This window comes from Mangifera indica, chromosome 3 (assembly GCF_011075055.1).
Source record: "Mangifera indica cultivar Alphonso chromosome 3, CATAS_Mindica_2.1, whole genome shotgun sequence".
NCBI lineage: Eukaryota > Viridiplantae > Streptophyta > Magnoliopsida > Sapindales > Anacardiaceae > Mangifera > Mangifera indica.
In genome coordinates this window covers 3,641,566-3,663,025 of record NC_058139.1, presented here as the reverse complement: position 1 = coordinate 3,663,025, position 21,460 = coordinate 3,641,566, and the positions used below count along the sequence as shown (strand labels likewise).

Sequence of the window (21,460 nt, the reverse complement as noted above, 5' to 3'; positions counted from 1 at the left end):
TATTTATAATTTGGGTACTTATATAATGTATTATTATGTGATTAGATGATTTTAAATTAAAGATAAAATAACAATTAATTACATAATGATATATCATTTATGTACTTAAATCGTGTATTAAAAGTATGTATATAAAACATTATTTTAATATAATATTTTTGTTGGATTAAATTGATATTTGTCAAATTTTACATCCTTTTTAGTTGTTTGTGTGAATTAATATTTTTTAAATTTTACATCAAATTTTTTAGAATATGTTTTTAATTTTGTGTCATTTAATTGGAATTAGCATAAAATTAACTCATTTTTTAAATCTAATTAAACTTGAAATAGGAGGTGTTCAACTTGTTTTGACTTAAATTGATAGTTTAATTTACGGTTGTATTTGATTTGAATTCATTACTTAAATTAGAGATTTAAATTTGCTCAAATGCATAGTTTAAATTAATGCATCTTTTTTTGTGTGTGCCATTTTCGGCAAAAAAGAAACATAAAAATAAGTTAATTTTTATAATGCATATTTTATTCCAAAAAAATTAAAAACTAAAGTGAAGAATCACTAAACTAGAAAATTTTCGATTTGCCCTAAAATGGAAAATATCACAAAACCTCACTGAAACACCCCAACATGAGATGAAAATTACCAAAAACCCTATCATGCGATCCCACATGTCATGTGTTGTAGAAGACCCCGTGTACTGAACCTAACACTTAGCCCCCAATCATGCGAAACCCCGATGACCCGCATAGTTTGAAAAATCACAGAAGCACCTTCGTGTCTAACTATTCTCACCGCATGTGATTCACGTGGTGAGAGCGAATCACACATAATGATCAAATTATAATTAATTTCAATTTTATCACCAATCAATTTTAAACTTATTTTAACGTAAAATCCCTGACAAATTTCATCTAAAATGTAAAGGATTTAAGCTATTTTTGAAAATTTCAAATTCATAATACCCATCCCTAAAATACCCAAAATCTGCCCTAATATGCTTAAATCTCTACATTATAAAGCATGATAAAAAATGATTTACTAACCTTTTGTGCTATTTTCATCACCAAAAATACTAGAGAAAAATTGGTGGAATTCGCGGAAGTACTGTGTATGTGGTGAAAGTTGAACACACGAGTGGGAATGCAATTTTTCAAAGACTAAACAAAAATTCAGGGATCCTTTATATTTGGAACATTTTTGTCATTGTATAAACTTATGTTAGTTTAGTAGCTAAAAGCTGCCAATTGCTTCCAATAAAGGCCAAAGGACTTCTTCCCACCCAAGTTTTAACGCATTTCGAAACATCCACCTGTGAGGTTTCAAAAACCCAAATATTTACTTATCATTCAATTTCTATTAAAATTTTTAATTAGTTATAAGGGTAAAACCATTATTTTACCATTAATATTAAAAGTAACAAAATAACATCTCATTTCCTCATTCAGTTTAAAAAACTATTAATTCCTCTTAGTCAAAAGTTTGAAAGCTTACAATTTTTCCCCTATAGTTTGATTTTTCCAAATCTAATGATTTTTCCAAATCTAATGATCACTTTGAGAATGTTATCGATCGACCTTCCTACCATCTTTCTCCTCGATAGTTTTTCAATATGAAAATTATCAAAAAAGTTGACCGAAATGGTTGAAAAGTTGCACAAATGTACAGATCTGTGCGACATTTGACTTCTTGTGTGTCAGTCGAACGTTGCATAGACATGTGCGTTATTCAACCAAGGCACAAACAGCTGAATGTTGCACAGATCTGTGTGACGTTGTCAACCACTTTGATCAGTTTTTCAATGGTTTCCAAGATGAAAATCCATCAGGGAGAAAGGTAGTGGTAAGGTCGGCTGACAACTTTCTTAAAGTGATTGTTGGATTTGGAAAAATCAAATCTTAAGGAGAAAATTACAAGTTTTCAAACTTTTTGGTAAGGGAAAATTATTAGTTTTTTAAACTAAGAAGGAAAAATGAAAACTAATTTTAGTAGTGATAAAATAATAGTTTTATCTCTATTACTAACTGAAAATTTTAACAAAAGTTAAATGATGGGTGGTTATTTGGTTTTTTAAAACCCTGCAGGCACTAAAACTTGGTTGGGAATATGTCTTTTGGCCTCCAACAAATAATAGATTCATTCAATCTGGTCATTACAGGAGGTAAGATTGGGGTGGGCAGGGACCTAAGAAAATGCCGAAGAGAACAACCCACACGTACTCTAGCGAGGACGCCGCTCCAGATGGCCCTGACTCTGATCTCTTCGTCTATTATTGCAAGCACTGTGGATCTCACGTTCTCATCACTGGTTCTCTCTCTTTTTTTAACAAATATTTGTAGATGTAGATATGTATTCGCATTTTTCCCTTAAAAAAAAACAATTTTCTTTAAAATTTTAAACATCTAGTGTATATTCTTTACTGAAATATATTTGTTATAAGATACCCAGTTGCAGAAAATGCCCAAAAGGAAGACTGACAAAGCTTATGTGTTGGACAAGAGCAAGCATCTTGCAAGATTGAACATCAGTGAAGCCGGGAAAGTTCTTTTAAAACGGTACTTTTAATCACTTCTAAGTGATGTTTTACCATTTTTATTTAATGTTATTTTATAGTTTTTTCAAATATACATTGGTTTGCCATATTTTCAGAGTGAACCATATTAGCTCAAGTTATTTCTTTCTTTGCTTTCGTCATAAATCGATAATATAAGTTTAACTGGAAAACTGCAAAATTTCTTCAAGTGCTGTATAATGAAATACTTCGGAAATGTGGATTATTGCTGGCAATATTTATGAGTAAAACACTCTATTTAAAATGCAGACTGGTGCCGCATCCATGAGCGTCTATTTTTATGGAATTGTGTTTGAATAAAAAATGGTGCTTCTTCAAATTTTTGATACTGTTCCACATAAGATTTTTTTAAGTTTAACAGTGATGTTACCTTTGCTGCGTAGGCTTCTTTAGCAATTTTAATTTGAATTTGGGGTTAGTTGTTGCTCTTATCAAAACTTTAGGATGTGGGCACCCTTTTAAGGAAGTGCTCCAGCTGTGCTTTGGGGTTTAAGAGTTCTTTGATAGGAGTTTCTGTATGAGCTGGTCACTGATCATTTTTTGGAGACAGAAAATAGAAGTTAAAGAAGCATTTTTTCCTCCTCATCACCTATTATACGTTAGTTCTTTTGTTTGAAGTGTTATGTTTGTGGACTTTGGCTTTTCAATTTTAGTGTTAGGATTAATATTTAGAGTTAAATATTTTAAGTTGTGCCTTGTGATTCATGATATCTAAATAAGTTGTTCACTATTTTTGTAATTGTCTCTTTAATTATGGTTGACAACCTGCCTTTGGTTAGATTTTCATTATATAAAGGTCTGCAACTGTTTTTTCAGTTATATATGATATTTCTTTGCTTAAATTTATCTTGTCAACACAAATCATAGTTGAATAAGGCCTCTAATTTGCAACATCTACTTCATGTCTAGAGGTGAAGGGAAATTGGAGAAGCAATTTCGAATGAACTGCATAGGTTGTGGGCTTTTTGTTTGCTATCGTTCGGAGGAAGATTTGGAAGCAGCTTCTTTCATTTATGTTGTTGATGGTGCGCTTAGTACTGTGGCAGCTGAAACTAACCCACAGGTGGGATGTTTCTCCTGATGTTATTTATAACCTGTTTCTTGATTAGTAGGTTATGAAAGTTTTAGATTGTTCTTGTTGATGGATATTACAGTAAGCCTGAAACTACATAGCTTCACATGTGGCATGTTATAGGTTCTCTGATTTTCTCCGCACTTGCATGTTGTTTATATCTTCCTTTTTTTTTGACAGAGCATTGGGCAATTTAACTTTGTGTGATCTTTATTTGTCTCTCGCCTCTCTATATATGATGCCATGCATCAGTTGTAATCATTAGAAAGAGTATTGCATTAAAGAGACATAATCTGGTTCTTGTGTGTGCTGCAGGATGCTCCTGTGCCTCCCTGCATATCGCAGTTAGAAGGAGGTCTTGTTCAAGTGGCCATAGAGGTGGAAGACCGTGCACAACGCTCAGCAATTACAAGTAAGATATTTATTACTTTGTCTTAAATATGAATCTCCTGTAGTGGCCCAATTTAAAAATGTTTTATATGTCTTTTTTGTAAAAGTTTACAAATAAGCTTTTTGTAGAATGGAGTTTATGGAGACAATCATTTCGTAGTTTTGGATTTGACTACTTTTGCATATGTATATATGAAGAAATTAAAGCTTCCTATAATTTTTAGTGTTGCAAATTACATATTAGTATTAATATGTATGTATGAGCCAACCTCAAATGCCATAGCTTTGCAGTATCAAGGAATTGGTAATAGTGCTGAGGTTAAAGTTTGTGCAAGCCAGGCTATCCTCTTCCAGTTGCTTGACCTATGCGCATGTTTGGCATAATTAGTGAGAACAAGTGTCTAGTGCACATTTCTTATTAATTTAGGCATCTTTCTCACAATTTTTTCTTTCATATCCTTTAAAATATATCACATATACTTCTGGATACACAAGCTGCTTAAACTGACTAGAGTGATAGGACAGAGATTTCTGTAGAGGCACATTTCATAGGCAAATGTCCTAACTTGTTTCCCTTTCATGGCCTACTAAACATAACCTCCTTGAAACCACTTTTTGTGGCAAAGTTCTTTTTCAACTTGGTGCATGTAGAGCAAATGAGCGGACACCAGGAAAGTCTTACTTATGTCATGAAATGGCAAATTTCTTAAATTTAGTGACAACTGAAAGAAATGTCAAACTGAAAACATATGATAGCAATAGCGAATTGAGTGTCATTAAAGGCATATTTGATAGTGTGTATGTACAGCAAACGAGTGGACACTATGAAAGTCTTATTTATGAAACGGTGAATTTGCTTAATTTTATGGCTACCAAAATGAATGTCAAACCCAAAAAACATATGATATCAATAGAGAATTGAATGACATAAAAAAGCATATTTGATGAAGCGTGTATGTACAGCAAATGAGCAGACATCATGAAAGTCTTACTTATGTCACAGAATGGTGAATTTATTAAATTTAGTGACAAATGAAACAAATGTCAAACCCAAAAACATATGATAGAGATTTGAATGACATTAAAAAGGCATAGTGATAGTGTGTAATACTGTGTATGTTTTCCTTTAAAGAGTTTGGAACTTAAGTGCATTCAACTCATAATTGTCTTCTATGGTGCCTCATTTGTATGCAAGTCCAGCCGTTTCCTCTTCTCTTTTCATTACCAAATCTCATTTTTGTATCTTGTTGTCACTAGGGGTAAATGCTGATGACGTTAGAGTTACTGTAGCTGCACCTGCTGCTCATGGTGAAGCGAACAATGAACTTTTAGAATTCATGGGAAAGGTACTGTTTTTCTATTTTATGCTTTGACACTGAGAATGTTCCCAAGATCTTAGGTTATCACTTTTGAGTTGTCGAGGTTAAAATTGTTTTCATATTATGTACAGGTGTTAGGTCTAAGACTGAGCCAGATGACTCTTCAGAGAGGGTGGAATAACAAATCAAAGCTCCTTGTGGTGAGTAAAATTGGATATAGTCCCTATTTGAGTTAAGATGTTTTACTATATGCTGTGCATTGGGTGTCAAATAAGCAACTTCTAGTAGTCCGAAGGTTCAAGTGATCTGCTAACAAATGATTTTCATATCAGGTGGAGGATTTGTCAGCAAGACAGGTGTATGAAAAACTACTTGAAGCTGTACAGCCCTGAAGGTGCTTCATTGCTGGATCTTAATTTTTGCAAGATTTTCTTGATGGTCTGTATGGTTTGTATTAGCACAGGTGGGACATATAACCGTATCGTTGATTAATGTCATTAAGTATCAAATATCAGTTGTAGTTACTTTCCAGTTGATTAATTCAAAATTTTAAGCCTCTCAAACATGATGGCATTACAAGCTGAAAATTAACCTCCGCAAGATTATGGTTCTTTTCAACTGGCATAAATGTCTTAGCGTTACATGCATACAAGGTTTGATTATTTGAAAATTTGGATTTTATATTCCAAATCAATTCTTCAATAAAGTTCTCTTATTTTCGTTTACAAATTCTATGAATTGTTTAATCATTGGTAGCATTCAATAGTTACCTAGGTTTTTTTGGATTGAAGTTTCATTTAGAATAGAGGTGAATAATTTTTTCCCTTATACCTCCCAGATGTCATACAGAGGCTGATGTATTTTGGTTAGGTATCATCTTTAGGAGCGAAACTTTATGGCTATTGTAAAACGGCAACTGTGCAGCGGCATATTGAGCCAGCTTAACTGAAATTGATGCTATACGTGGGAAACCATGAGCAAAGATGCAAAGTGGTTAATTGGCTGATAATATTGGTAAGATAAGTAAGATTATGGTACCAATCAAGGCAATAGCTGAAACTAGCGCACAGAAAATAAAATTAACATAAAACACAAAGGGTAAAAGCAATTCAGCAGGATAACTACACATGATTGTTCATAACAATGCCAACTTCAACTTGTTATCACCATAAAAAAATTCCACCGGAGAGAAAAACATGTTAACCCAGCCATTGCACCGCAGAGGCAAACTAAATACTAAACGGTCTAAACCACACAAACTCCCAAAACAATTATGCTATAATGAAACTTAGAAGTTCACATAAGACTTGGTACAAAAACAAAAAAATTGTAACGATACTATGGAAAGGGAAAAAAGAAACAGCTCAAGACTCCCCATTCGGGAGGGTGGACAACTACGCAGCTGCCTTCGTTTTCTTTGTTGCCAACTGGGTCTCAGGCTGAAAAAACAGAGTGTATAAGATGCAACATCATAATAGTAGTGAGACAACAGAATAAACAATATAATTTGGTTAATAAAAAAATTAATACTTTCAAAAATTCACTCCCTAAATAAAATCTGACTAAAAAAATTATTCTGAAAACATACCTCTTTCTTCACAGGCTCTTCTTTTTCTGAAAGAGTTAATTCGATATGACATGGGGAAGACATATATGCTGCCAAAGGTAATTAAAAGTCAATTAAGTGCAAATATGTAGTAAAGGTAGGAAAAGAAACTTTCATTATACAATGGTAAGCTCACTCACGGTTAATTCTTCCATGTGCACGATATGTTCGTCGCCTCTGCTTCTGGGCTTGATTCACTTGAATGTGAGAAATATATAAGGCATCCACATCCAAGCCTTTCAACTACAAAACACAATGTAAAATAAAGAAATAAGCAGGATAACGGCAATGCATGCAAAAAAAAAAGAGAGAACAAAAAAGAGGCTAAAATAGCAAAATCCATACTAAATGAACATACCTCAGCATTACTCTCAGCATTCTTAAGTAAATCCAAAATGAACTTTGCAGATTTCACAGGCCAGCGCCCTTGACCATTTGGTTGACGATTCTTAGCCTGTGCAGTTCGCCCAACTCCACCACAGAAGCGACGGAATGGGATGGCTTGCTTGTGAGCCATAACATCCTCCAAGTACCTTTTGGCCTTGATCAAAGGCAATTTTCGAAGAGCATGTGCAGTCTCTCTAGTATTCTGGAATTACAGTTAAAGATTGACTAAGAGAGCATTCAAGCAAGCACTTTCCAAAAATACATCATCACTGCAATTAACACAGTTCATACAAAGCAAAGGGGTATAAATATGACTATTCTCCATTGCACTTAACAAAGACATTCGCAATAGTATACATAGTGAATTCTGGAGTACATGCAAATACTCAAATAGAAATAACACAAATAGTAGACCTTGAGCATACAACCGGCACAAAGATGTTAAATGGCCCAAATACGCATACATGGAGTCGACTAAAATATTTATCATAAAAGGTTGCCATCAGATTGAAAGCGCAAAAATAAAAAAATCATCATAAATTGTGAACACAAGTAACACATCTTCAAAGACTAAGATGAAGATGAATCCATACACAAAAAAGAATTTAAACCTCAATTGCCGAGCAAAAATTCAACTATACAAAAATTAACTAACCCAGGAATAACTTAAAGAGCAAGTGGCCCAAAAAATAAATTTGAATTGCTCCTCAAACACAGTGTTACTACAACTAAATCATGAACATTCCCCAAGGCGGAAGCAATAAAACACGCAGAAGATGGGAAATTATTAACTCAGATCACCATACCTTGAAGTGAACACGCAGATCAGAGCCCCTGGCTTTGCAGGCTGTAATATGGAAATTAAAAATAAAAAATACAATTATATAATTATTTGGCTGTAAAATGGAAAAAAAAAAAACCAATATCTTCTATTAAAATCCTTCAAAAACCCAAGAAAAAAATTAAAGAAAAAATTGGAACAGAAGCAAGCTTACACTTGGTTGGATTTTCTGGCTCTTTTGAATACTTCACCTGAAAATATCAAGATATACACATCCAATAAAAAGCCACAAACAAACACAAATTAAAGAGTTTTGTTCAGAAAGTTAAATTGAATCGTTACAAATAGGGGAATGTACAAACCATGGCTGCTGCTGCTGCTCTTCCTCAGCGTCACGACTTTCAGCCAAGAAGAAATGCGGGTGGTAAGGGAAACTCTAGGGTTTATCTTCAATATTGGGCCTGTGTTTACGAAATCAATGGGCCCAATTTTGACCTTATGGGCTGGGCTTTGTTTAAAAACCTTCTTTCACCAATAAGTTGCTGCCGCGTTCTGAACTTTGAATGTGGTCAAACTAAGGGGAGGGTACTTCTGTAAATTCGTCATAGGAAAACGAGAAATAAAATTGAAATAAAGGGGATAAAAAAAGAGCAAGAAACCGAAGAAATTTGGCTCCATAATCGATCTGTGAACAGGGACAAAGAAAGAAAGCAAAGCACAAGTTACTCGTCTGTTTGAGTGCCGTACTCTCGTAAGGACATTGTTCTTCGTCTATTATTGCATTTAATCGTTTAGAATTTTGCTTATGTGTAGTTTGGTTTTTTATGCTATTAGTCTTGTTTTGATCTTTGAATTGGCTGTTATGCTTGTTAACTTCCCTCTCTTAATTCATGTTCCGGTTTTGATTCTAGGTTTACAGTCCGGAAGAAAATTTAGTCGTGTGGATATTCTTGCTGAAAGTTAGTAATCTTTAGAGAAGTTTCGCTGGGATGAGTGTCAATACTAAGGAATAAAAGCTTATGGTTAGAAAATCAGGTTCTGATTTCCGTGATTGTATGTTAAATTTGGGATTTTTAGAACCTTATGGGAGTTTTTCATTGTTTGATGGAATAGTTTTGTTTTTGGAAGTATTGAAATAATGATGAATAATAATAATCCGATAAAGAATTTAGGGGCACCACCGGCATTTGGAAATTCTGGCACAGTTCCACAAAATATGACCACGAATAATCAACCCCAGTTGCTCTCTCAGTCACAAGCTCAGACACAAGGTGGGTCCCCTTTTCCTGGTCATTTTCACTTGTCTGAACCCCATGCCCATGCGCTTGCTCAAGCACAATATGCTCGTGCTCATGCTCAAGCACAGGCACATGCTGCTCATGCTCAGTTTCAGGCTCATGTACAGTCACAAGGCCAATCTCAAGTGCAATCCCCTGCCCAGTTGCAAAACCCTAATATTACTAGTAATGCTGGGGTCTCATCTCCTTCTGTTTCAACTCCTGGCACTGCTGCAAGTGCCAAGCGGGCTACTCAGAAACCACCCTCTAGGCCTCCTGGTTCATCATCCAATACAAGTACTGGCTCACTGTTTAAGACAATGGAGTTAGCTCCAGCTGCTCGAAGAAAGAAGCGGAAACTTCCTGAGAGGCAAATACCTGATAAAGTTGCTGCAATTTTGCCAGAGTGTGCTCTTTATACTCAGTTGCTTGAATTTGAGGCTAGGGTAGACTCTGCTTTGGCAAGGAAAAAGATTGATATGCAAGAGTCTCTTAAAAACCCTCACCATGTTCAGAAGACACTTCGGATTTATGTTTTCAATACTTTTTCAAATCAGATTGAGAAAAGTCCTGATAAGAAGACAGGAGAAGCCCCCTCTTGGTCACTGAAGATTATTGGAAGAATGCTGGAAGATGGAAAAGATCCAGTACTGTCTGGAATAACACAAAAACCAAGCTCTTCATATCCAAAGTTCTCATCTTTCTTCAAGAAAATTACAATATACTTGGATCAGAACCTTTATCCAGATAATCATGTAATCTTGTGGGAGAATGCTCGATCACCTGCACTCCATGAGGGCTTTGAGGTGAAGAGAAAAGGGGATAAGGAATTCACAGCAATTATCAGGCTAGAAATGAATTACTTGCCTGAAAAATTCAAACTTTCACCTGCTCTGACTGAAGTTCTTGGAATTGAAGTTGATACACGGCCAAGAATTATAGCAGCTATATGGCAATATGTGAAAGGAAGGAAGTTGCAGAACCCAAATGACCCTTCCTTCTTCATGTGTGATCCTCCTCTACAGAAAGTATTCGGGGAAGAGAAAATGAAATTTGCAATGGTTTCACAGAAGATATCACAACATTTAACTCCTCCACAACCTATACATTTGGAGCACAAGATCAAGCTTTCAGGGATTAGTCCAGCTGGAAATACTTGTTATGATGTGCTTGTTGATGTGCCCTTTCCATTAGAAAAAGAAATGTCTGTTTTTTTGACAAACATTGAAAGAAACAAAGAGATTGATGCTTATGATGAATTAATATGTGCTGCTATAAAGAAGATACATGAGCATCGTAGGAGGCGGGCATTCTTTCTTGGTTTTAGTCAGTCTCCCGGAGAGTTTATTAATGCATTAATTGCTTCTCAGAGCAAGGATCTAAAGCTTGTTGCTGGAGATTCCAGCAGTAATACGGAAAAAGAGCGCCGTTCAGAATTCTTTAATCAACCATGGTAAATTCGATCTAGCTTACTTCATTGCTGTCCTTATTTTGTGTATATTTCCATGCCCTTATTCAATTTGAATTCTGTGTGGAACATGAATTTTTAACTCTGTTTGATACATTCAATGGAATACCAACTGGCGTATGAGAAAATGAACGAAAATAAAATGTGCTTACATCCACTGACAAGAACTTTTCCCTTCTGCTGGATCCAGTCAGTGGAATACCACTTGGTTTATGAGAAGAATTATTGTGCTTACATCCACTGACAAGAACTGCTATACTGATTTATCAGTGATTTTATTCTGTTAGGAGTGTAGTCCTAGACATGCTGATGTAGTATTACTGTGTGGCATGCATGTGTAGTATTACTGCATTTGATGTAATATCTTTATTGAACATTGTTGCTGTTAAGAGATAGGAAAAGATGGTGATTCCCACCATATGATTTTCGAAGCACCCCACTAGTTCTTTTTGCATGTTCGCAAAGCTGCCATTGTCTTTTTGCTTTGGTCTGAGAATGAAGCTGTTCATTGAATATTCTTATTATACATCATTGTGGCTTGCAAGAGCATGATACATTGTAGTGTTTACCAGGAGAAAGAAATAATACAGGCCTTATATATGTATCTGAAAGAGAGAGAATTTATCATAAATTGCTCCAATGAGAAGCATATTCTAACAGTCTTTATTCTTACTCTTTTGGGGGAAATTTCAGGGTTGAAGATGCCGTTATTCGCTACATGAATCGCAAGTCTGCTGGAAGTGATGCTCCGGGGAGCAATTGAATTAAGATTTCTTGAATTATTAATAGGTGGTATGCTCCTGATTTGCTTATAGACAGAGTCTGGATTTTGTAGGCACAGAATTTTTTTTTTTTTTTTTTTAAGTTGATTTCAGATTGGCCTTTTTGTTTCAGTCGTTTAGGTTAAAGATTGATATTTTTCCCATTGGAAGGGTCGTCCCTTTGTTATATTATAGATGCTCTCAATGCTAATTTACTAAATTGGTAGGCCTTTCCAGTCTTAGGGATGCATCTAAAAAATCTGGAAGCACATTGGATATGGACATTAAGATGCCAATTTGTAGTGTTATAAATATGTAATTGCTTATGAATATTTATCTTGGTGACATTGATTTAATTGCTGTTGGTAGTATAAGTTGCTATGCCTTTCACATATACAATTCAGAACTGAGAGGAAAATTCATACTTTCTTATACTTTATTTATCTAGTCAGCTTGACAGAGTTCCACTTCTAGTTGATTATCTTTTGTTCCAGAATTCTACAATCAAATTACATTGAAGAAGTTTATTTATCAGCATTTCAAGAGTTAAAATTTCTGTTTTGCTCCTATTGTTGTAGCTGTGTGTGTGTGTGTATGTATATGTTGGTTCAAGTATTATTCTCTCAAGTATAATTCTTTATATATCTAGAACATTTACTAAAAGAACATATTTAAAATGGTATCAAAGTGTACTACTTTTAAGGCAATGGTGGAATTTCATATTTCCAGTTGAGGAAGTCGCTAGTAATGGGTGGAGGAGGGAGGTATGGGGCAATTTTTGAGATGGGAAGGGAGGTTAGCAATATTTTGTATATGGGGGGTGTCGTCAATTTAAATCCTAACCTTGTATGAGGTTACTTTGTTAGAAAACCTAAGGGCTGTTTGGTTGGGGTCCAAGAAAGATTACTTTGTTAATATATATATTATTACTTTCATTTTCTTATTTGGTTTATCAATAATAATATATCATAGTAATTTTATATTATCAATAGTAACAAGACATGTAATATGTGTGATAATCTGATTACAATCTTTATCTTAGACATTAAAATATTATCAAGTTAATCTCAATTTTATTATAATTTAATTTTTATTTATTAATTTTTTAAGATTAAAATACTTTCGTTTTTAATTAATATAATAAGTAATATAAAATTTATTTTAAAATAATTATATTAAAAATATTTAAAGTAAAATAATATTTTAATATTTATTTATTTTATTTAATCAAATACAATAATCATTTATATTTATATATTTTTATTTAAATTTTATAAAATATAATAATAATAATTTATCTTTAATAATTTTTAAAATAATTTATTTTTAAAATGATTTTTTAATTTTGATAATAAAATATTTATTAAAAAGTGTGGTATTGTTTCATGCAAATTGGTATTGAATTTTTGGGATGCTAAGTTGAAGGATAAGATGTAGGGCCCTGATGATTACAACCAATTAGCGAAAAACTCATGCGACAAATCACGATCATGACAGAATATGATCATTGACATTAATCATATACTAAATACTGTTATTTTAAGGGCTTCCATAAGATCTGCAATTATTAAATAAGAAAAGAAAAAAACACACAGAACACATGTTCTTACCAAGAAAAGAACACTTGGTTTCATATGCCAGGTGTTTACACAGTTTGAAACTAAGAAACCAAAAACCCAATTCAATTTAGACGAAAAAATGAAATTGGTCTTGGTGCTGAGCATCAACCACCTGAGCATAAGCAATCTCATCTGCATTATTATCATCTTTGTTGCCTCTATATGTTGGAACTGGGCACGCGACATGCTTCACGCAATGTTCACTCAGCTCAACAGAAATAATCCTACAAATTTATTTATAATTATCATTCTTAACTACATATAAAATAAAATAATACTCCTCAAACATTCAATGAATTAAATTTATTAAGTCAACATGAACTACACATATATAGCACCTCTTCGAAAGATCAAGGACAAATGCATTCACAACTAAGTTTAGTAATGGGTACGACTAAAACCAAAGCTTAGAGGTATGACAACCACATGTTTCTAGAAAATAGAATAAATAAAATGAACAAGGCCATCCACTAAATTATTTGAGAATTGAAAAGGTTTAGAGTCTGTTTAATTGAGTTGAATTATGATAAGCTAGCTTTCATTTCCCAGTTCCCACCAATGAAAAAGCAGAGTTCTTGTCTAGCCTTTCCCAACTTTTCTTTATGAAGATAAGATATGGTTACTTTTTGAACAAATACTGTATTGTAACTTTCTGAAATGACTACTCATCTATAGCTTTTTATTAACCACTTTATAAGGCTCATGGAAGAAGATTTCACACCAATGATTATCAATATGGTAACCAGCTGGTGATTCTCACTTTCTGAAAATTATACTGATAGAGACCTTCAATTATTCCATTGCCTGCAAAAGATGAAGCCTCCAACATTTCAGGCACATACACATACACAGAATCTAGATCTTTACAAGGTTCTTACCCTTGTCATGATCTTCTTCCACCATAGCTTTGTTAGCTTCATCTTCACACATCACAGGACCACTTTCTCTGCTCACTGAAAACAATTATGTTGATAAAATTATTTAAAAAGATCAGGCATGAATACTGCTGCACTATTTAAGTCAATTTTCGTCATTTGATAAACTATTGTTTCATGACTCCCATAATTTCCTGAGGTCATTCAATTAGATTACAAAAAGGAATGAAACAGCCTTCAGGAGTTCATTTTTTCTTAAAACAGGAAATTTAAGACCCCCCATTACTTTGACATCATTTAAAGTTTGTTGTGACACTAGTTTAAGAAAAAAATAATGCACTTACACCTCAATGGTATTAGACCTCCATAGCATACATCAATACTTATTAGCAATTGAATATTGTAAAGCAAAGAGTGAATGCAAGTTAGTATGTTGCTCTTCTTTCCTAGAAGAATCGATGAATTCCATTGAAGGTGTCTTTCTGGCCTGTATAAAAGATGATAAAGATCATCAAAGACAAAAAATTGCATTCAAAAGTTGAAAGAGCACAATATCCTCTGTTTACTTCTCTTACATGAAATAGAAAAGCATAAAAACATCCAACACCAAAATTTTTTCACGGGGTAGGGGATTGTGGGTGGACAAGTAATGAGAAAAAACTAACACCAATTAAAAACATGACCTTACAGCAAAGATGAACCAGTTGTCCACCATTAACAACCACAACTTCAAATGAAAACATAAAAAACAGAAGCATGAACCAAAACATTCTCCCAATTTGTGTAACAATAGCGGAGTATCCTGAAATTTTATGGACCATAAGCACAGAGATTCTACTGTAATACTAATACTGTTCCTTCTGAAAATTTGAGAACTACCCTTGTGATTAAGTGGAAATGCATGATAATGGTAGATTACCATCAACATAGAAACTGTCCACCATTATGTTGATAAAATTATAGAAACTGGCGGAATGGCATCAAATTAATATCTTTTAAAAGAATAATTGATTATAAAAAATTGACCATAGTTACTTGAAATAAGCACACATTTTGGAATTTCACTATATCATCCTCACCTTCAGCTGAAGATATTGATAATTAGCTAGAAATAAAATCAAAAATAAAATGAAATCATTCGAAAATTACACCAATACCAATAAACATAAATTTAAATGAAAATGAATAAATAAAAAGGAGAATTTGAATCACCAACCAATAACATTTGAATGAAATCTTATCACACCAATACCAATAAGATAAATTTGAACAGCACAACATCTTCTAAAGATAGGCCAAGCCAAATCCTTGACTTTAGGGATTCCCTTCGAAGAAGAATTTCTACTAACAAGTAGAAAATGTCATCAATATGCTCAATCAATCTGTTCTAAACAGAATATACATAATTTAAACTTTCTAAATAAAAACTGGTAAAATATTAGAAATTTCAAATAAAAGACTTTGCTTTAAGCCCTCTCACAACCCCTTTCAGGCAAATTGAATAAGCCTAATAGACCCATATTCTTATCAAACCACAATCCACATCAAACCGCAACATATTCTTATCAATAACACAATCCACATCAGATTAAAATCAACATGAAACAACAAAAAAAAGTAAAGCAAATTAAAGGATCTGGTATAAGCCTTCTCCGACATTCCATTCATCTTAATTCTTGTCAGTCGGTTAAATATAATGTCGAACCTGTAATCATAAGCCTTAATTAATCTCACAACAAAACAACATATTATAAGTCGTCCAGATTAATTAATGTTTACACCTCGTGGCGGTGATTTCCAGACCAATTAAAGCCTTACAGATCCCTCCCTAAAAAGGATAACAGAACTCATTTAAACAAAATTTCGACTTCCTCCTTAAATTCTGATGAATTAATCGGAGTGTTATACTGCTTACAACTCCGAAAACTGAGGAATCATATTGAGCGTCGCAAAGCTGGTGAAACTCTGCGGCATTTGAATCACCAATCTCTTCGATATGTAAGATAGCCTCATTCATTTCTCGAAATCACCTTTTCAGAGAGAAACAATCGATATTTATATTTAAAAAATAAATGCAGTGAAGAGAAAGCGAGAGAGGGAGAGAGATTTGACTTTCGAATGAACCTTTTTTCTCATAGCAAAATAACTATTTTCCCCCCAAGGATAGATGGAATAAAACTTATTGCCTTTAATTTTGAGAAAGCCATTTTTTCACCTCTGTTAAATTTTAAGAATCTAAGTGAGAATAAAACTATAACCGTTTACAATTCGGTCTACTTAACCATAAACTGTAAAATTTTTTTTTTTAATTTTCCAAATCAAATTATTCTTCAACCTAAACCGTAATTTTTTAGACAAATAACAATGAATTTGTAATTTTTTTGTGAGAAATTTAAAATATACATTGTTAAAAATATAATTTTGTTTAATAATTAACCTTTAAAATTATAAAAATAATATTTATAATATCGGGATATATATATATATATATATATATCATCTTATTATTATTTTTAAATTAAAACCTTAATCTGTAGTGTGTGATATATTAGTTTATTTAAGTCAAAATTAGAAAAAAAATAAACAAAAGTGAAATTTTTGAGTAAATCAAAAATTATAATTTATAGTATATGAAATTATAAATAATTATATTAGATTATATTAAATAAAACGATATATTATTAAATAAAACAATAAATTATTAAGATTTGTTTTCACACTATGCTTTATTCTATATTTACATGGAAAGTTAAAGTCCACAATTTTACCAATAAAATATAATTCCAATTTCAATGGCAAATCCAATCATGGACTCACTGAATTGGCTCCACGTTTGCGGACTAAAGCCTTCAACCCTCCGGCCATATTAGCCGTCAAGTGGGGAACAAAAACCGGCCGCTTCTCACTAACCGGTTCAATCTCAAACTCCTTCAGTATTGTACCCACCACATACTTCATCTGAATAAAAGCCATTTCCTTCCCTAGACACACCCTTGGACCGGCCTGAAAAACCGGAAACTTGTATGGGCTAACACACTTCAACACTGTGTTTTCTGAAGCCTGTTCGTCAAACCACCGGTCTGGTTTGAACTCCAAGCAGTCCTTCCCCCACAATTCCTCCATCCTTCCCATTCCGTATGGAATGTAAGTAACTCTATCTCCTCTCCGTACCAGCGTGCCGTCGGGTAAAACGTCGTCGGCGGCGGCGTATTTGGAGTCCCATGCAACCGGAGGATATAGCCGCATGGATTCGCATAAACATGCTTTCAAGAAATTCATTTCTTTTAAAGCTTCATAATCCAATGGCCTCCTTTCTCCTTTGTTGAGTATTGATCCTACTTCATGTATAATCATCTTTTCAATGGATTTATTCGCAGAAAGCAACCAGAAAAGCCACGTCATTGCAGCGGATGTGGTGTCTCTTCCTGCTATTATGAAGCTGATCACCATGTCTCTTGTTACTTCATCGCTAAGTCCAGATGACAGCATTCTTGACAGAAGATCTTCGTCCCATTTTCTTTCGAAGTCGTTTTCAAGAGCATTCTTCTTGTTTTGAATGATTTCCAAAACCGAGTCGTGAACGAGCTGCACAGCTTCTTTGAGCTTCTTCTCAGAACCGATATTTAAGACTCGCTTTAGTTTCCAAATCAGAAAAACCGGCGAATTTCCTCTCATGGAACACACCTCTGACGCTATATCAAAAGCTTCAACAAGAGTTGGCAATGGCTTTGAAAGATCCAAACAAAACGGATCAGTGCCCAAAGAAACCCTCCCCACAATGTCAAAAGCAAACCTCTTCAATATATCTTGAAAGTCTAAAACTTTTTCGTTCTTTGCTGCATCTTCAAGCAGCGGTATCAGACGATTCTCCACTTCTTCTTGAAGAGTTTTAACAATGAATTCTCTCAACGACCTGGTCCTGAACTCATGGCTAGCTAGCTTGCGTTGCAAGCTCCATAACTCACCATCAACGTTGAATATACCGTAACCGAGAAGGTCACCAAGAAGCTCAGAGAAGGGTTTTCCTTTTGGGAAATTGTTGAAATTAGTTTTGAGCATATACTCAACGTTGGACGGGTTCGCCGTGACAATGGTGCGATGTGCACCCAGCCGGTGGACCACGATGGTCTGGCTGGGAGAATTCGATAAAAGATCAGTGTACCAATTGAGAAGACGGTGGCGATTTTTATAGAAAGAAATTAAGCAGCCGATAAACGGGTGAGAAGGAGGTCCATAACCGGAAGATGTCACTTTGTTAATTACAGAAGAGAACAACAATTCTAGGTCAATGAACGGTGAGAAGAAAGAGAGAATGAAAAATCCAAAAGAGAAAAGCAAAATAAGAACGACAAACATGGCTACTTGAAGCAAGCGAGGCAAGGGGTCTGCAGTGCAGATGGTTGGTTCAAAGAGAGCATGTAAAAGTATTAGAAGGATGAGGTATTTATACGCGGAAAGAGCACTGCCATCTATACAATTTCGATGCATAAACCATGAGGATATTAAAAAAAATATCATTTTTTTGGTCTATTTATATAATTTTATCATACTATTTATTTACATAATAATTATATCATACAAACTTAACACTTTTTAAAATACCTTTATTATAATCATAGTTCAAATTCATACAATAATATTGTTTGTCACCTATTATATTATTCATACTAAATGATTTCACTGTTTATCTTATATTATATGGTTTATAATAAGTTTTTATATAAACTTTTACTGTTTATACTTTACTGTTACTGTTTATAGTAGGCCGTTTTTTACTGTTTATTACCTACTATACTTTTCATAATAGTCTTGATATAAAATATTACTATTTATCACCTACTATTACTGTTTATAATAGATAATTTTTACGGTTTATCACTTGTTATACTGTTTATAATAAGATAAAAACAATGAGAGTTTCGATATTTAACTAATAAAATAATATAAATATTTAATTGAAAAAGTGTGATAAATTATTTTGTTTTCTAAAATTTCTAAATCTATGTATTATAATTTAATAAAAATATTATTTTATTTTTATATAAAATTATTTAATTATATGATATCTAAATTATATATATAAAAAAAAAGCATCTTATGGAGAGTTTTATTATATAAAAACTTATGAGAAAAACAGACCATGGGCTAGGGGGATTTTCATTGGCTATTTATTTTTATAAAGTCTAAATCTATGTATCTCATAAAAATTACCTAAAATATTAATAATTAAATCTATTTTCAACCCATTCAAGTCTAATTGTTTAGTTTTCGAGCTAATTAGTAAATTAAAATATTATTGTTATTATCATCACACTTGTTTTACGTATCTCGAATTATTCCACCTAACCAATTTTTTCATCACCAAATCATAATAATAATAGTTATTATTATCTTACAATATATTAAATATATATTATATATTATTGATATAAATTAATTCACTGTTGTTACTATATTGTTTTAATATTTACAAGTGTTTAAATAGTGAAATATGTGTTGTTTTGAATTTGTAAACGATTTTAGTGATTTAAATATCTATAAATAAAAAAATAATAAAACTATGAGTAAATATTTTTAATACATATATGTCATCATGTAATTAGGTGATTTTAAATTAAAGATAAAATAACATTCAATTATATGATGATATATTATTCATATACTTATTTTATATATCAAAAGTTTGGAGTTTTGATATTTCTATCCAACTCTACGTACGAGCTAGTAGTCAATTATGGATAAATTGTTAGTAGGCGACTGATTTTTTATTCCCTGTTATGAAAATAATTTTACCCATTATTAGTTTTGCCGTTTTGGTTGAATAAAAATAGGGTTAAGAGGGTGATCCCATTTGCCAGCTTTAATAGATTTCTTCTCTTCTTAAACTCTCATTCCCAAGATTCATAGTTTGGAATTTCATTTAGTATTTGACTTGCAATATGTTGATTTGCTGTAAAATAAATAATTTTTAATATAAAAAATACTATAGAAGAAATATGAAAGTCTTCTTTATTAATATAAATTGTATTTTGAAAAGGTTGATATTAAAATGTATCAAGTTTGCTTGAGTTTTTTTTCTTTTTGATAAATAAATGTATATATTCACAAGAAGAATAAAAAGGTCGATGGAAAAGAATCTAAAAATAATCTACACTCTTTTCTCCCAACGAGAAGGATAGTTCATAATTTATGTAAGATTAAAAAGACTAATACAACAAGAAAACTACATATTTTTTTTTGAAAGTCTATCATGATTCTCACCATGACAGAGTTTAAGAAAAGATAAAAACGAATATATTCTCTAACTTTACAAGACGAAAGGAGTATGCGTAATCTAATTTGCTTGAACTTGTTGCTTACCTAATATTCAGATAAAGTTTGATCGCAATGAAGTGATCCACATCATTCTCAACAAAGAATCCTTTATGAGTTATAACGTCAATATTACTAGTGTTCAAAGTATGTTTTCTTTGATCTAGAATGTAAGAATTTTACATTTTACCCGATATATGAACTATGCAATAAACTGGCTTAAAAAAAAGAGTCGTATCTTCATGATTTTTTTTTTTTTTTTTGTGATCTTTGAAATCCCTTTTGAACTCTAAAAAATCCTCAAACGTGAAATTAAGAGAGTGTTAGCTTCCCCTTTACCTTTTCTTTTTCTTGATTTGTCCCCTCCAATCACTAAAAGAAAATTAGGAGATGCATGTTATCACACCAAACAGAAGTGTGACAAAGTTAGGCAAGTTTTGTGATAATGAAAGAAGCTTACGCACAGAGTGACCTTAATTGCTTCGATGCTACTTTCTACCAACAATTAAGTTCCAATGCTTTTAAGGTTTGAAAAATAAATATTAACCCCCTATATGTAATGGTTTTTAAAATCTTTGTAAAATACTTTAAACTTGAAAAAGGATATTTCATAATGGAAAAATAGCCGTTAATTTGAAATGCATGTAACGTTAAAAATGAATAAAATATTAAAAATATGTTTCACATGGCATATTTTATCATGGTTAACCTGCTCTTTATACTGGCCTTCACTATGATGGGAAGATTTCGGCGCCCAATATTGTACGTCATTCATTTGAAAACTTAATTCTAGACATTATTAAGGCCAAAGAACTTACTCCCACCCAAATTATGTTATTTATCAAGTTTTTATCTTTTAATTTTAAAAATTTTATTACTTATTTATAAATAGTTAAATCTACTAATTGTAAGGATAAAATTATCATTTCATATATAATATTAAAAATAAACTTAAATTTTCTTTTCTTTTCTCTTTTAAACTCTAAAAACTAATTATTTTTCTTCTAAATCAAGTTTTAAAAA

General features: G+C 32.6%; 5 protein-coding genes across 13 annotated transcripts; 2 read left to right on the top strand and 3 right to left on the bottom strand.

Moving 5' to 3' along the window:
• The first annotated feature begins 2,115 nt into the window (after window positions 1-2,115).
• Window positions 2,116-5,938, top strand: LOC123211699 (UPF0235 protein At5g63440). 2 transcript variants are annotated; one of them, XM_044630534.1, is made up of 7 exons: window positions 2,116-2,305; window positions 2,439-2,553; window positions 3,480-3,633; window positions 3,958-4,054; window positions 5,290-5,378; window positions 5,483-5,551; window positions 5,684-5,938. In XM_044630534.1, the coding sequence occupies exons 1-7, from the start codon at window positions 2,191-2,193 to the stop codon at window positions 5,741-5,743; spliced, it is 699 nt and encodes a 232-aa protein (XP_044486469.1). In that variant the 5' UTR covers window positions 2,116-2,190; the 3' UTR covers window positions 5,744-5,938. The 2 variants fall into 2 exon arrangements, with proteins under 2 accessions (XP_044486469.1, XP_044486468.1); XM_044630533.1 differs by having other exon boundaries at window positions 2,150-2,305; window positions 2,447-2,553.
• A 473-nt stretch (window positions 5,939-6,411) lies between these two features.
• LOC123211700 (60S ribosomal protein L17-2-like) lies at window positions 6,412-8,598 on the bottom strand. Its single transcript, XM_044630535.1, has 7 exons — window positions 8,488-8,598; window positions 8,340-8,376; window positions 8,151-8,191; window positions 7,316-7,546; window positions 7,098-7,200; window positions 6,940-7,007; window positions 6,412-6,790 (listed from the first exon to the last, which is right to left on the bottom strand). The coding sequence occupies exons 1-7, from the start codon at window positions 8,488-8,490 to the stop codon at window positions 6,746-6,748; spliced, it is 528 nt and encodes a 175-aa protein (XP_044486470.1). The 5' UTR covers window positions 8,491-8,598; the 3' UTR covers window positions 6,412-6,745.
• A 161-nt stretch (window positions 8,599-8,759) lies between these two features.
• On the top strand, window positions 8,760-12,053 carry LOC123211698 (SWI/SNF complex component SNF12 homolog). 3 transcript variants are annotated; one of them, XM_044630531.1, is made up of 4 exons: window positions 8,760-8,876; window positions 9,037-9,160; window positions 9,298-10,855; window positions 11,564-12,053. In XM_044630531.1, the coding sequence occupies exons 2-4, from the start codon at window positions 9,145-9,147 to the stop codon at window positions 11,631-11,633; spliced, it is 1,644 nt and encodes a 547-aa protein (XP_044486466.1). In that variant the 5' UTR covers window positions 8,760-8,876; window positions 9,037-9,144; the 3' UTR covers window positions 11,634-12,053. The 3 variants fall into 3 exon arrangements, with proteins under 3 accessions (XP_044486466.1, XP_044486467.1, XP_044486465.1); XM_044630532.1 differs by lacking the exon at window positions 9,037-9,160 and having other exon boundaries at window positions 8,773-8,876; XM_044630530.1 differs by having other exon boundaries at window positions 8,854-8,876; window positions 9,037-10,855.
• Window positions 12,054-13,122: 1,069 nt separating this feature from the next.
• LOC123211697 lies at window positions 13,123-16,364 on the bottom strand. Of its 6 annotated transcripts, XR_006501456.1 has the most exons (6): window positions 16,041-16,364; window positions 15,342-15,953; window positions 14,470-14,612; window positions 14,129-14,203; window positions 13,972-14,054; window positions 13,123-13,474 (listed from the first exon to the last, which is right to left on the bottom strand). XR_006501456.1 is itself a non-coding variant. In XM_044630528.1 (5 exons), the coding sequence occupies exons 1-5, from the start codon at window positions 16,136-16,138 to the stop codon at window positions 13,460-13,462; spliced, it is 375 nt and encodes a 124-aa protein (XP_044486463.1). In that variant the 5' UTR covers window positions 16,139-16,260; the 3' UTR covers window positions 13,123-13,459. The 6 variants fall into 6 exon arrangements, 2 of the variants coding, with proteins under 2 accessions (XP_044486463.1, XP_044486462.1); XM_044630528.1 differs by lacking the exon at window positions 15,342-15,953 and having other exon boundaries at window positions 14,011-14,054; window positions 16,041-16,260; XM_044630527.1 differs by lacking the exon at window positions 15,342-15,953 and having other exon boundaries at window positions 16,041-16,246.
• A 422-nt stretch (window positions 16,365-16,786) lies between these two features.
• Window positions 16,787-18,549, bottom strand: LOC123211695 (cytochrome P450 94B3). Its single transcript, XM_044630526.1, has one exon. The coding sequence runs from the start codon at window positions 18,479-18,481 to the stop codon at window positions 16,931-16,933; it is 1,551 nt and encodes a 516-aa protein (XP_044486461.1). The 5' UTR covers window positions 18,482-18,549; the 3' UTR covers window positions 16,787-16,930.
• Window positions 18,550-21,460: the final 2,911 nt, after the last annotated feature.

Excerpts from the sequence above, each read along its gene's own strand:
- LOC123211700 (XM_044630535.1), bottom strand. Across the intron at positions 7,008-7,097 it reads TGCACATGGAAGAATTAACC|CATATATGTCTTCCCCATGT; the intron begins GTGAGTGAGCTT and ends TACCTTTGGCAG. Across the intron at positions 6,791-6,939 it reads AAGAGCCTGTGAAGAAAGAG|CCTGAGACCCAGTTGGCAAC; the intron begins GTATGTTTTCAG and ends CTGTTTTTTCAG.
- LOC123211698 (XM_044630530.1), top strand. The coding sequence starts at position 9,264 with ATGATGAATAATAATAATCCGATAAAGAATTTAGGGGCACCACCGGCA. Across the intron at positions 10,856-11,563 it reads GAATTCTTTAATCAACCATG|GGTTGAAGATGCCGTTATTC; the intron begins GTAAATTCGATC and ends GGGAAATTTCAG.
- LOC123211697 (XM_044630527.1), bottom strand. The coding sequence starts at position 16,138 with ATGAGGCTATCTTACATATCGAAGAGATTGGTGATTCAAATGCCGCAG. Across the intron at positions 14,613-16,040 it reads ATTCCTCAGTTTTCGGAGTT|GCCAGAAAGACACCTTCAAT; the intron begins GTAAGCAGTATA and ends TCTTTTATACAG. Across the intron at positions 14,055-14,128 it reads GGAAGAAGATCATGACAAGG|GCAATGGAATAATTGAAGGT; the intron begins GTAAGAACCTTG and ends CATCTTTTGCAG.
- LOC123211695 (XM_044630526.1), bottom strand. The coding sequence starts at position 18,481 with ATGTTTGTCGTTCTTATTTTGCTTTTCTCTTTTGGATTTTTCATTCTC.
- LOC123211699 (XM_044630534.1), top strand. The coding sequence starts at position 2,191 with ATGCCGAAGAGAACAACCCACACGTACTCTAGCGAGGACGCCGCTCCA. Across the intron at positions 2,554-3,479 it reads GGGAAAGTTCTTTTAAAACG|AGGTGAAGGGAAATTGGAGA; the intron begins GTACTTTTAATC and ends CTTCATGTCTAG. Across the intron at positions 5,379-5,482 it reads TTTTAGAATTCATGGGAAAG|GTGTTAGGTCTAAGACTGAG; the intron begins GTACTGTTTTTC and ends TATTATGTACAG.